Source organism: Cryptosporidium sp. chipmunk genotype I (genome assembly GCF_004936735.1).
Source record: "Cryptosporidium sp. chipmunk genotype I strain 37763 chromosome Unknown contig_13, whole genome shotgun sequence".
NCBI lineage: Eukaryota > Apicomplexa > Conoidasida > Eucoccidiorida > Cryptosporidiidae > Cryptosporidium > Cryptosporidium sp. chipmunk genotype I.
In genome coordinates this window covers 105,470-118,030 of record NW_027125626.1, presented here as the reverse complement: position 1 = coordinate 118,030, position 12,561 = coordinate 105,470, and the positions used below count along the sequence as shown (strand labels likewise).

The window sequence follows — 12,561 nt, the reverse complement described above, 5'->3', positions numbered from 1 at the left end:
TTTTGAAAAAACTAATTAAAATTGTGTTAATGATATTTGAAACTAGATAACAGGTATTCGTAGGTTTTTGTCTGAAATTAGTAAGTAATTGATTTAGTTGCGTAATATGGTATTAATCCCCGTCACCAAGAACATGCACTGCATGCAATTTAAGTAAGGCAGGTATTGGCTACTGGTAAACTCCAACTTTCTAAATTAAGTAGGAAAACAGGATGGGTCAACAAAGTAATCCAAAGGAAGGCAAAGAATGTGAAAAATAAAGAAAAGATAAAGAAAAATTAATAGCATGTATTGATTAAGATCAAGTATCTAGTGATTTTAACAATAATTTGCTTAACACACAAACTTTTCGGAGAGAAGTAAACCCATACAAATTTAAACATCCTAACACAATCATCAATATAAATGTGCTGTCTTACTCATCATCATTCAATTTTTTCTCATGTACTATAATACTCTTTAGAAATCTATCCATAAGTATTTCCAAATTCCCCGTTAACCCACCTAAATTAAGGTCTGGTGGGAGATTCGTTATATTAGTAAAAATAGTAAAATTATATTTTGTATCAAAATTCGGAAAATTTTTGAATTCTTCATAACTTTTTGCAGAGTACGCAATTTCGGAACAATTGAACATAAAGGATGTCATTTCGTCGGTAATGGTAATATTTAGTCTATTTAAATCAAAAAAAGTATTGTTATTTTTTGCATCAAAGGCGCCCAAATTTAATTCCGAAGTGTCGGTAATATCAGTTTCATGCTTGGAATTATTCTTTAAGTTGCAATAAATATCAAAAAATTGGTTAAAGGATTGTTTTAAGTAGTAGTTTACGATACCGTAGTAGCAAGGAATGTTGAAGTAGTGATATGCCTTTAGACTTTGCTCAAGTGTGTTTAAAAACTCTGAAACCGTATTGAGCTGACTTACTTGATAGGTCAATTGGCTGAAAACACTTTTTTTGATTTGTGGTCTCCCCGAGAAAAAGAAGTCATTGATGTTTGTAGTGTTCACCTTTAGCTCATTTGCGATGAAAGTGTTAAATTCTGAAAGAATATCGTAATTTCTTTGAAATTCTGTACATTTTGTTTCAAGTTCCACTATAAGGAACTCTACCATATGATTTACATTAAGTAGTTCCATATTAAAAGTCTCCTCATTAATACTTCCAACGAAATCTAAAGGATTCATTAGTCCCGACTCCTCGGCGTCCAGACACTTTGTAAAAAACTGCCGTTTTCGTTGAATAGAAGCCTCTAGACTTGTTTCATACTCTGAATTTTTGGTTAGATTTGATTCCAAAAAACTTGCTCTCAAATTCTGTGATTTTGTTAAATTTGAGCTGCTGAAAAGCTCCAAATACTGCTTTGTCAAAACCTTATACCTATCTAATAAGAATTCCAGTATTATTTTGTTTTGATGTATCAAAAGAGAAATCGACCTCGAAATGAAAACTACTTTCTCCTTCAAATTAGGTAGTCTATGGTGTTCATAATATATCCATAAATCATACAAACTATTCTCATTCGAAACATCAACAATATCATGAATTTGTGTGGTTTTTGTATGATCAATTCTTTCATCCAACTTGACTATATATAATGAACTTGAATTAATAATCTTCTGCTGGTAACTTACCAACCTCTTTATATCCAAGTTTAAAATTGCTAGCTGTCTATACAAATTCTCTATTTCCTTCTTGTACTTGCCTTTTGAAAACCTTTCACTTGAAATACAAGTCGAAGAATTCTTTGAAAACATTGACTCTATAAAAGCATCAATATCATTACTAAATTTGTTGAACTTCAACTTAAGAACATCGAATTCTGAACTTATTGATATTATTAAAGCAAGAATCTTCTTATTCTTAAAAGTATTCCCATGGTATTCCTTTGAAAACCTCCTAATCCAGTTCTCAAATGATAAAATAAAGTCCAACATAACACCATATCTCGAACTAATGTCCGTTATTCTGTCCACTACCACATTTCTAACCTTCTTATTCCTAGAAAATATACTGGAGTCCAAGCTCAGTTTTTTTAAAATACTCTTAAAATTGTCAAATTGATATCTACTTATATAGATTTCCAACTTTGACTCTACCAAACCCACCCAACTCAATATCAAAAATAACACCCCAACAAAGTTGAAACAAATCTTCATAAACTGTGAAAATGCCTATTTCTTCAAATCTTAACTTTTCAAACTTATCTTTTTAGCTTTAATTTGTAAAAAATAACCCTCAAATCCAACGTCTTCAACCTTACTCACCCAAAACCTATACTCTCCTATCTCTATCAAAGCGCACTCAAATCCTCAAGTATAGCCTTCCTCTGCTTCTTTCCTCAGTCTTTCTTTCTTTTCCTAATTTTTCACTTTTTATTGCTTTCCTTGCTATTCTCATTATCATTTTCTGACCTGTTCCATGGAATGTTGGCGCCTTATAATTTATTACCGGTATTGAATCCTGAGACTTTTTGACAAATAACGTTTTAATTAGCTGAGCAAAAACAAGTGTGTATGAGAGCTAAGAATTAGTGCTTTCTTTAAGAAGATCGATTGATCTTTTTGTTTATAAGAATAAATTTGAAATATTCCTAGAAAATTTGCCAAACTTTAGTTTTGGAACATTCAAATGTAATAATAAAGACACGGGCTGTTAGTATGAAATCGCTAAAGTTATTGCTAACTCAATGCAAATGGAGAACTTGTTTCCTTACCGTATTCGTTACTCTTTTCCTTTGCTTGCGTTCTGCTAGACTTGCTGAACATAGCTATCAGGATAAGAAAGATTTGCAGGAATCCTACAAATATGCACTTTCTGAATATTCCGACTATCCACCGCAACACCAAATTAAAAAGTTCAAATTCGACTTGTATGCCAAAGACCCGGTTTGTGGCCTACCTGAAGACCGAGAAGAGTACTTGGAACTTCTTTCCATAACTAGACAATATGAGTCCACTCTTTTACAAATGGTGCCCAAAGGAAAGGAGCTTGCCCAGCTCGTCCCTGTTGAGCTTTTTTGTGCACAAATGCACCAAATATTTAAATGTTTACTACGAAATATTCCTTCATCAAGCTCCAAAGATCCGCTTAATCTTATTTTTAAGACTGCTGCTGGGAAGACTTGGCTGGTTTTTAAAGGCTCACATGCCAAAGTAGTTGCAGGATATATGACAACTCCATCCCATAGTTATCACGTTGAAAACGATTTTCACCTGATCTCTGATAAATATAATCAGAATGAGCGCAAATTCCTATATGTCAACAAGGATGAAAATTTAAATTTTGATCCAAATTCTGAATTTTTTAAATTCTTCAGGCCTAGATCAACGCCCATGTCGAATCTAAGAGTCTTCTTTCACGGAAATGGAATATACAGCTCTGGTTGGCTTAAGGATGGAGTCACTGTTCAAGTAGCTATTAAAGGACAAATTAGAAATCACTCTCAAAGATTTGAAGTTTTTTGGAATAGAGAAAAGGAATATACTCTTTTCCTTTCCTCTTCTGAAGCTTGGAAAACCTACCAGGGATATGTCAACTTCGTTCCAGGAGTATTCTCTCTGCACTCCGTCTCAGTTTCAATTATTGAAAATAATATTTCTGGCCATTTTAAGGGAACTACTCAGCACATTCATAAATCCTCTAAAAACCAAAACTTAGTTTCAATCAAAGTGGACTCTAATCAAATTATTCCTAATCTGAAAAACAACAAAAATCAATTTTCTGAGTTCTTGATTATGGAATACTCACATGGAATGAAATTCAATGATTTTAAAAAGAGACTTAAATCTTTAGCTGCAGTTTATCATTACAATATTACTGATGACTGGCAAGGATGGTTTAATAATAGCTTATTCTTATTATATATGGGTTTTTCTATTATCTCCACATTCTCAACTACAGGTAGATACCTCTACATGCACTGTGACTTACACGGGGAGAACATTATAGTTCAGAATATCCCCAGTATGACTCTCTCCAGGATATTATTTACCAATATGCAAAAACTTGTTAAACTTGAGAATATTAGAATTATTGACCATATGTTTGTTTGGACACCAAAAAACATTGGAGATAGAAACCGATCTATTCCATGTACTGATCTACAAGAGGTTTCTGTAACTGATACTGAATGTCTCACGGCTCTTTTACTTGGGCCCTTATTTAGATGGGACTACTATCCGTTTGAAACAAATCCAGAAAACACTGAAAACTTTAAAATGATTAGTAAAAAATCCTTGGACTTTTTTGAAAGGATCATGAACATTCCTGAATGGAGACGCATTTCAAGCTATTATGTTGGTAAGGCCCCAGAATGGTATCACCAATGGAAGAGATTTGGAAGCAAGTCCAGTGATATCTCTATTAACACATTTAATGAACAGTTTGAAGGTATTATGATGGTTTGTGATTATCTCCAGAACTTTATGGCTGAAAATGGAGTTTTGCAAGATTCTCCCTGTATCCAGTTCCATTCATACTTGCGAGGATATGTTATGTTTAGCTATAGAGCAATGCGTGTTGGATATTGTGTAAAACAACACATCTCAAAAATTTTGTCAAACTTGAAAAGCTTTGAAATTGGAACAATCCCCAACTTAAGCATTTCTTATTGGGATTTGTCTAGACTTTCTTTATTGTTTTATTGGAATCTTTTGGCTAGTAATATGGAAACGTGTCTACCAGTTCATAATGAGAATCAAGGTTTTGTATTTGGATTTGGAGGAGGAATCCAAGCTATTTTAAAAAAAGAGCAGTGTAATGTTGTAAAGGGGTGTATACTTGAAGAGAATCAGATGTTTACAGCAAAGTTAAATAAAATGAAAAAAGTAAATGATGAGATACATGGTTATAGTATTTATGAGCAAGGCCCCGCAAAATCTATGAAGAGCAGCTACGATAATTTTATGAAGCATATCAGAAGCCAGGAATTTAAGAATCAAAAAATTATTTCTCCAAACAGAGACCTACAAAACCTTACTCTTGAAACAATTTCTACGTTGGATGGTGATTTGGGAAAAGGAATTTCAAACAAGGCTACAAATATTATTGAAGCAAAAAAAACCTTCGATTATGAAGAGTTTTTGCTTGATAGATGGATTTTCAATCTTTATTATCAGTCAAACCTATCTCTCTCCCTTACTCTTGTTGGTCTCAGATATTCTTTCAGAGTTGAGTCGTCCTTTAGTGGAAAAAAAGGACAACTCAATTCCATTATTAAACTTCTCAAGACAAGCGCTTTGATTTTGAATATACTTCCACATGAAACAAGAGATTTGTCAGAGGATGAGATTTTACTCTCATGTGATATGTTTTACAAGACTTACTACGAGATTGCAATTCAGAAGTATATTAATAATGGTGAGAACAAGGAAAGTTGCAAAAAGGTTTTAGAGGAGATAACATTAGATCGAAATTATAAACGCTTTAAATCCAGTCAAAAGTTTAATAAATACGTTGAAGAAATTAAGAATTCTCTCTTCGAATCCAATGGACAACAGAAACTGAACATAATTAATCCAGAGTATATTTGTAAATACGACTTTCTAAATGTTGACGCAAGAGCTTCGCCAAATAATGAGATTATTAGACAAGGATTTTGTAATATCCTCATAAAACCACTAAAATACATCAATATCAAAATTTAGTTGTTTATTCCAATAATATTTATTTTTTCCTTCTTTCTTGTCCTACTTTATAAATAATTTGAATTTAAGTTCATTTTGGTAATTAATAACCGACTTATTTGCAATGTAAATTAATAATTAATCACGTGGAATTCATGCATTGCATGCATTTTGCATGAAACGCATGCACATTGGTGGCAGAATGGTTGAAGAGGTTATAAGTTATTATATTAGCAAAACATCAATTAATAAAGTTTGTTTTCTTTAATATTAGGCAAATAAATGGCTTTCATAAACTAGCGATAAATTTGGTAAAAACAGCCTTGTAAATTTTGGAGCAAAGTCTCTCAGCAAAATTAAAATAGGAAAGACTAATAAATAAATGCAAATGCTTGTAATATTCCATCATACAAAATGATAAAAAGAGACGAGTATCTTCAACAGGCTTCTCTTCATGAATTTGGTTAGTCAAGTTGTCTGAGAGAGAATTTGAAAAAGCAATTGAAACTTGAAGTAGTTTATCAAGAGAATTCATTAAGTGTTCTTTGACACTGAACTTGATTTGATTCAAAACAAGAATGGACAGGGTAAAATTGATTTTATTGGTGGAAAGTAACATAAGTTTCTTGCAAGAGTTAATAAAGAAATCTCTGTCCTGAATATCTTCTTGGATCCACAGTTTTATCTTGTTCGAAAAGGACTTTTTGAAAAGACAAGATTCTTTAAAGCATGGTTCAAAATAAAACTGAGTAGGTAAGTTTTCAGAAATGGCATTTGAAAACAAAGGGTTAGAATTTAAACACTTATTCCAAAGAAGCTTTGACCCGACTTGATCTTTGTGGACCCAAGCAGGCAGTTTGTCAAGCTCAGTTTGAGAAGAAATTAAGAAAAAATGACTTAAAGTTTCCGCAGCTGTTAAAAAGTAAATTTGATTCTTATTTAACAATTCGTGTTGATAGATACAGGTTCCAAAAGATAAAATAGAATACGGCACGTAAAATAATTCTTTTAAGTAAACTTCAAAAAGAATAGGGTTAGTCAGGACTTTGGAATAAGATATTTTTAATGGACTAAGGAGCGGAATATTTTCATTTTGATATATAGATGACTCAATCAAAGTAATAGCTTTGCTGAAGAAATTTCCAATTCCAATTACAGAATTATACAAATCATCAAATTTGTTTTGGTTGAAAGCCCAATTTTTCCACCAAAGTTTGGAGCCTCCGACATACTTTGGTTTGGTTAAATTAAAGTCCATATCGCTTTCGAATAACTTAGTCAATGTGGAAAGTGGATTAATATTATTGGGTAGATCCATATGATTGGAAAGAGCGTTATCTACATAATTCTTCAAATTATAAGTAAATATTTGCCAATTTTCAACATCTGAAATTGAAACTTCACCAAAAGTTTCACAAACTGGAATTGAAGAACGTCTCTTGGCATTAAAATGAGTGATATATGTAAGGTCAATAATCTTAACATTCTTAATACTTGACGAGATAATTTCAGAAATTGTTTCTCGGAATGAAACTTGGAATTTTGGTACGGAAAATGAACCATCTTCGTTGATGTTCCAGCTATTGCTTATAAGAATTAAGTTACTTGCATGTAAATCACAATGCTGATATATTAAGCTTCCGGTGAAAGTGAAGGAAATTAGTGCGGAAAAGAATAAATAGGTGATGTGAATTAAGCAAGCACTCCAAAGGTAAAAGTTATCCTTTGAAAGTTTTATCCAATTAATGACAGAATCCAGAACAAGAAAGTTGGAAATATCAGAAAAACTTGGACCCACAAATCTTTCCATAATTAAATAAGAAGACCAAAACCTTCCTGAGATAGTGTTCCAAGGATAGTGAGACTCATAAATCGAAGGGTAAAAAATGGAGTTTTCACAGTTTTTCACACAAGTATGTGAAGATTTCTCACTTAATTGCATGATTAAGCCATTCCCCTTAGAATGATGATTTAAGTTCTGTGACATCCTTGGAGCTATATATACTTGATTTGGGGTAAACTTAATATATTTTTTGTCATCAGAAAATCCTGAAAGCCAATTTTCCCTCTCTAACCATTTTAAATTAAAATTCTCATCACTCCAGATAGTAAAGTATCCTGGATGACTCGCTGACCTGAATGATTTTATACAAACATGGATATCTTTTCCCGTTTCCAGTTGTTTGTAAACAGTATCTGTCTCACAAGCTTCTGAAGTGGATACATATGCAACATATTCTTTGGATTTAAAATTTCTATATGTGCTAAAGAAAAAAGAAGAAGATTCTTGATTATGAGGAAAAATACCCTTATTCCCACCAAAGATTTTTCCACAAATAACATCACCGTATGAGCCACTAATAATGTTCCATTTATAAGAATCTTTTGAAGAAACCCAAGGGAAATTAATAATGGAATGACTCAGTTTCCCAACATTTGCAGAACTGGAGTTGGTTATATTATTAGAAGAATCAAAGGTAACTAAAGATGTTGCATTAAACACATTTTTTTGGGTGTTGAAAACCTCTTTAATCTCACATGATAACAATGGCGAAAGATACGAACAAATTGTGTAAAGTTGAATATATTTTTCAAAATCTTCTATTCTTCTTGGAAAAGTCTTTAGGTAATTATAAAGCTTTAATTCGTTTTTAATTGTCTCTTCAACAAGATTAAATCTCGCTCTTCCAAAGAGTAAAGCAAGTAAAGAAATATAACGATTTATATATTCAATTTTTGCTCCAGGTAGCTCTGAAGTAGAAGAATTACTTCTTGGAAAAATTTCATTAGTCAAATTATTTCTTATAGTATTGGTGCTATTTATTGTTGAAGAAAGTGAAGGTTTATTTGCTTCACTTTGGGGCTTCTTGTTTGAAAAATTAAGATTTGACCTTTCGCTACGCAGTTTGATCTTCCCAATAAATTTTAGAAGACTGAGTTCGGTATTTAATGGCCTATATAACACATATAATACCTTTTCTGTAAAACCAGTTAATACCAGTACAGTTAATAATATTATCAACCAAAGTTTCCTATAAATAGGACGAATTCTAAGTGACATTTGCCATCTAAATTACAAAGATTACCATAAAAAGCTCTAAAATATTGTAAGTTTTTAAGTTATGCTATTCAAGCAAGTAACTTGTTTAAAAATGATTTATCCTGCGTTAGGTAACGAACTTATCTAACTTAAAACGTTTGGCGCCAACTTACTTTTTTTTTGTCAATACAAGCAGGTAAAAAAAGGAAGAAAAATGAACAAGTATATGGGATAAGATAGAAATCTTAATGAGGAAACTAGCTAAAAGATTTGAATTTCCAACAAAGAATAAAAGAGATGAGGCAAATGTTGATTAATCTAGTTATTGGAGAATATATTCCTTTTCAGAATTTGTTTAACCATGGCTTTAAATAACATTGTAAATGTAGAATATGAATAAGAGTATGGTTATTGAAAGAACAAAAGTAGTTCAATCAGGGGTAGTTTTCATCTCCATTGATTGGTTAAAATAACAAGTTGGGAAAAAATTTCACCATTTATTATTCTTAAATGGTGAATTTGAAATATAGGGGGAAAAGCTGCGGGATAATTTAGGCGAGAATGATCTAAAAATTCAAGTCTAAATTAAAAATTATTGAGAAGAAAGGAAAATTGATAGGTAAGGGAGATAAAATAATAAAACACAAAATTGGGTAATCTGGTGTAATTACCGATTATTGAAAGAATCTAGTATTGATAATATAAATGGAATAAGAATATTTGGCAAGTATTAAAACAATCAAGAAATTCTAAAAAAGGATTACATTTCTAAAGAGGAGCGTAAGAGTGACTTTAATTTTCTGAATTTTGATAAAAATAAACAGAAGATGAAGTTATTTCACTTAGTTTTTTTACTTCTGGGTATTTTTTTGGAGTTTATACGTAGAAACGATGCAATAAAAATCAAGGGAGGCGTAACACAAGAAAGAGGGAGGATGTTGAGTAGAGGAAGAAGAACTACTTCGCCACAAGGAAGTATGAATAGAGGAGCTTTACCGTCAAGAAAGGCTTATCAACAACATTTATTGGAAGATTCAATGTTAGGAAGCGATGGATCTGACTTCATAAGTGATACAACTATAGGGGGTGTCATTCATGACAAGAAGATAATGTCCAAAGCTCCATCTAGGCTGAAAACTAAGCCAGTATTTGCACGTGTTCAGCCAGAGGGAGCTACATCAAAATTACAAGTGACTCAAAAGTTTGTTCAGAAACGTGGAGGAAAAGTATCTTCAGTTGTACGTTCAATTTCTCCAAGAAGGATTAGCGTGATAGATTTGAATATGGGTCCACAAGAAATGGTGAGCTCCTTATCACAAGAAGCAAGAAAGTTGGAAGAGGATAAAACTGGAGTTAACAAGGGTTCTGCAGAATTGGCATGCGGAAGATACAACTTTATGTTTCACTGTGAGGTAATTGAGATTTCAAAGGAAATGTTTGAAAAGAAAAAAGATAAATACTTATATACAGTTTCTGATTCAAAAGATAAGAGATATGCTTGGAATACGGCTCAGGGGACATATGGAAGAGTAGTTTTCGGATATATTGAGGTTCCATCTGTGGATCAAAGATTTAAAACAGGGAATACACACTTTTCTGAGTTTTATAAATTACCAGAGATTTTAACTGGAGTGAAGGTGTTATTCCATGGTGGAGGAAAATATCCTGCAAAATACCTTCTACCAGGAATGAAGGTTAGTGTGGCAATTAAGTCATACTTTAGAGGCGTATTCAAAATTGGAAGGGTGGTTTGGAATAGAGAGAGAGAGATTCTTTATTCACTATCCAAAGAATTTTGGACAGATGGACATGGTGGTCCACTAACTCACACCCCAACAGTATTTAGTGTTCATTATCAAGACCCAATAACTAACAAACAACGAGTATTATTTGAAGATCAAGAAAATAGAAGAGCACTGGTTTCAGAGCTGCTTATTATGGAAAGGATTACTGGCCAGACATTTTTTGAGGTTTTAATATATCTTCAGGATTCTAAGATTTTTGAGTGGCTAGAGCGAACAAATGCTTGGGAGCTTTGGAATAAAGCTATTTATAAGTTACAGTGGACTTTAAATCACTTACTACAAAGTTTTATGGCAACTGGATATATATTATATATGCATTGCGACTTAAATAGAAGTAACATTTTACTCTCAATCCCACCTCTAACTATGGATCATAAGCGAAACTTGCTGAATATCATTTCAATGGAGCCATGGGATGCTAGACTTATTGATCTTTCTTTTGTATGGGTACCAAGTGCATTAAAATCAAGAAATACTCATAGTATTTGTAGTCAAGTAAATAAAGCAGCGATATTTTCTGATGCCAATTATTTATATGTATGCATTATTGAACTTTTAAAAACTCCTCAAAGAGATCTTCCAATTTCCAGGCCGACTCCATTATATAAGGCTGTGAGAGCTAAAGCACTTGAGTTATGGGAAAGACTTGATTCTATTAATGAATGGTGGGCTGTTGGAGTTAATTTTATTGGTCGAAATTCTTCAACTCATACAAGATATAAGATCAGAAAGCCTGAATTAGGTGGAAATACATTCAATGAGTGTATTGAAGGCATTATGATGATGTCAGATGTCTTTGACACTGAGGCTAAAAGGTTGGGAATTAAGTTGCCATTCCATTCATTTTCACCTGAAGCTTACTTAAGAGGTTATCTTCACCTTTCATTCAGGATTTCAAGACTTGGATTATGTTTAAGAACAAAAATCACAGAAAATTGGGACTCACTTAAGAGTATATTTCTTCCCACTAGCTATTTTGACTTTTCTGTTATGGTACTTTCTTTGGATGCAAGTATATCATCAATTGGTGGCTCTAGTTCATGCAAAATTAATATTCCAAAGTCAGAAAAACAATTAATTGAAACCGCTTCTTCTCCAAGTAATCAACCAGGAAGTCATTATATAACGCTTAATCTCCCAGATAATGTTTGCCAGCAAATTAAATCATGTATGGCAGATGTCGAAGCAATGAAATCAATCCCAGGAGATACAGTTATTAAGCCAGCGATTTCTGTTGTAACGGCTGAAAATCATGAATCTGATCGTATATTACAGGAATTGCGTCTTGAAAAAAGATTCCCAGAATCAATACAAGCTTTAGGAGTCCGTTTGTTTGGAAGGTTTCAGGGGGTTAATAATGATGTTGATTTAAATAAAGAACAGATTCTCAGTTTTCTAACGCAGTTGAGTTTGAATGCAAAAGTTGGGAAATTAAGGTTAAGTAATCCTTCTGAAAGTTCCCTGTTGAGTTTATGTAATGATCTTGAGAATAATGGTACCTTGAGATCTATATTTGGAGCTCAAAAATATGCATCTATCGTATCTTATGCAAATAATTACAGACTAAATAAATTTTGCCAGCTTTTATTTAAACAATTACGTAATACTTTGCTATTTTCAAACCATTTGGATCCTAATTTTAAATCAGGATCACTATCTTTAACATCAAAAACAGCAATTGTACGTAAATAATTTAAAGATTATACTTTACGTGGGATTCACTTCTCAGGTAAGAAAAAAATAATTTTTGTATCTTAGAGGATTAAAACTCTAAGTATTAAAAAGAACAACATTTCTAACTAGTAATGCTTTCTATTATTTAATTATAGAGGCTACCAAGCAGAATGAAAAATAACTTAAAAGAGGCAAATAGTTTGGATGATTTTACTATTAATGCTAATATTCAATCTCATAATCAGAAAAATTATCATCTTGAGAAACTTGATGAAGTTCGAAGTGGAGTTTTGAAGAATGAAGAAACAATCAAATTCCAGAAAAGGTTGGATTTAAATAGAGTTATCTCTAAGATTCAGCAGCAACAGGGTAAGTTAAAAAAGGAAAGCTCTTAAAATAGTAATTTAAGTAAA

The 12,561-nt window shown here is 32.3% G+C and overlaps 4 protein-coding genes across 4 annotated transcripts; 2 read left to right on the top strand and 2 right to left on the bottom strand.

Annotated features, from left to right (window-relative positions):
* Nucleotides 1-415: 415 nt before the first annotated feature.
* On the bottom strand, nt 416-2,161 carry ELE39_000565 (uncharacterized protein; the record flags this gene model as incomplete). Its single annotated transcript, XM_067343605.1, has 1 exon — nt 416-2,161. The coding sequence occupies one exon, from the start codon at nt 2,159-2,161 to the stop codon at nt 416-418; it is 1,746 nt and encodes a 581-aa protein (XP_067199246.1).
* A 501-nt stretch (nt 2,162-2,662) lies between these two features.
* Nucleotides 2,663-5,650, top strand: ELE39_000563 (uncharacterized protein; the record flags this gene model as incomplete). Its single annotated transcript, XM_067343603.1, has 1 exon — nt 2,663-5,650. One exon carries the CDS (start codon nt 2,663-2,665, stop codon nt 5,648-5,650), a length of 2,988 nt encoding a protein of 995 aa, XP_067199244.1.
* A 268-nt stretch (nt 5,651-5,918) lies between these two features.
* ELE39_000562 (uncharacterized protein) lies at nt 5,919-8,690 on the bottom strand (the record flags this gene model as incomplete). Its single annotated transcript, XM_067343602.1, has 1 exon — nt 5,919-8,690. One exon carries the CDS (start codon nt 8,688-8,690, stop codon nt 5,919-5,921), a length of 2,772 nt encoding a protein of 923 aa, XP_067199243.1.
* An 806-nt stretch (nt 8,691-9,496) lies between these two features.
* ELE39_000561 (uncharacterized protein) lies at nt 9,497-12,166 on the top strand (the record flags this gene model as incomplete). Its single annotated transcript, XM_067343601.1, has 1 exon — nt 9,497-12,166. One exon carries the CDS (start codon nt 9,497-9,499, stop codon nt 12,164-12,166), a length of 2,670 nt encoding a protein of 889 aa, XP_067199242.1.
* Between the last annotated feature and the right edge of the window lie 395 nt (nt 12,167-12,561).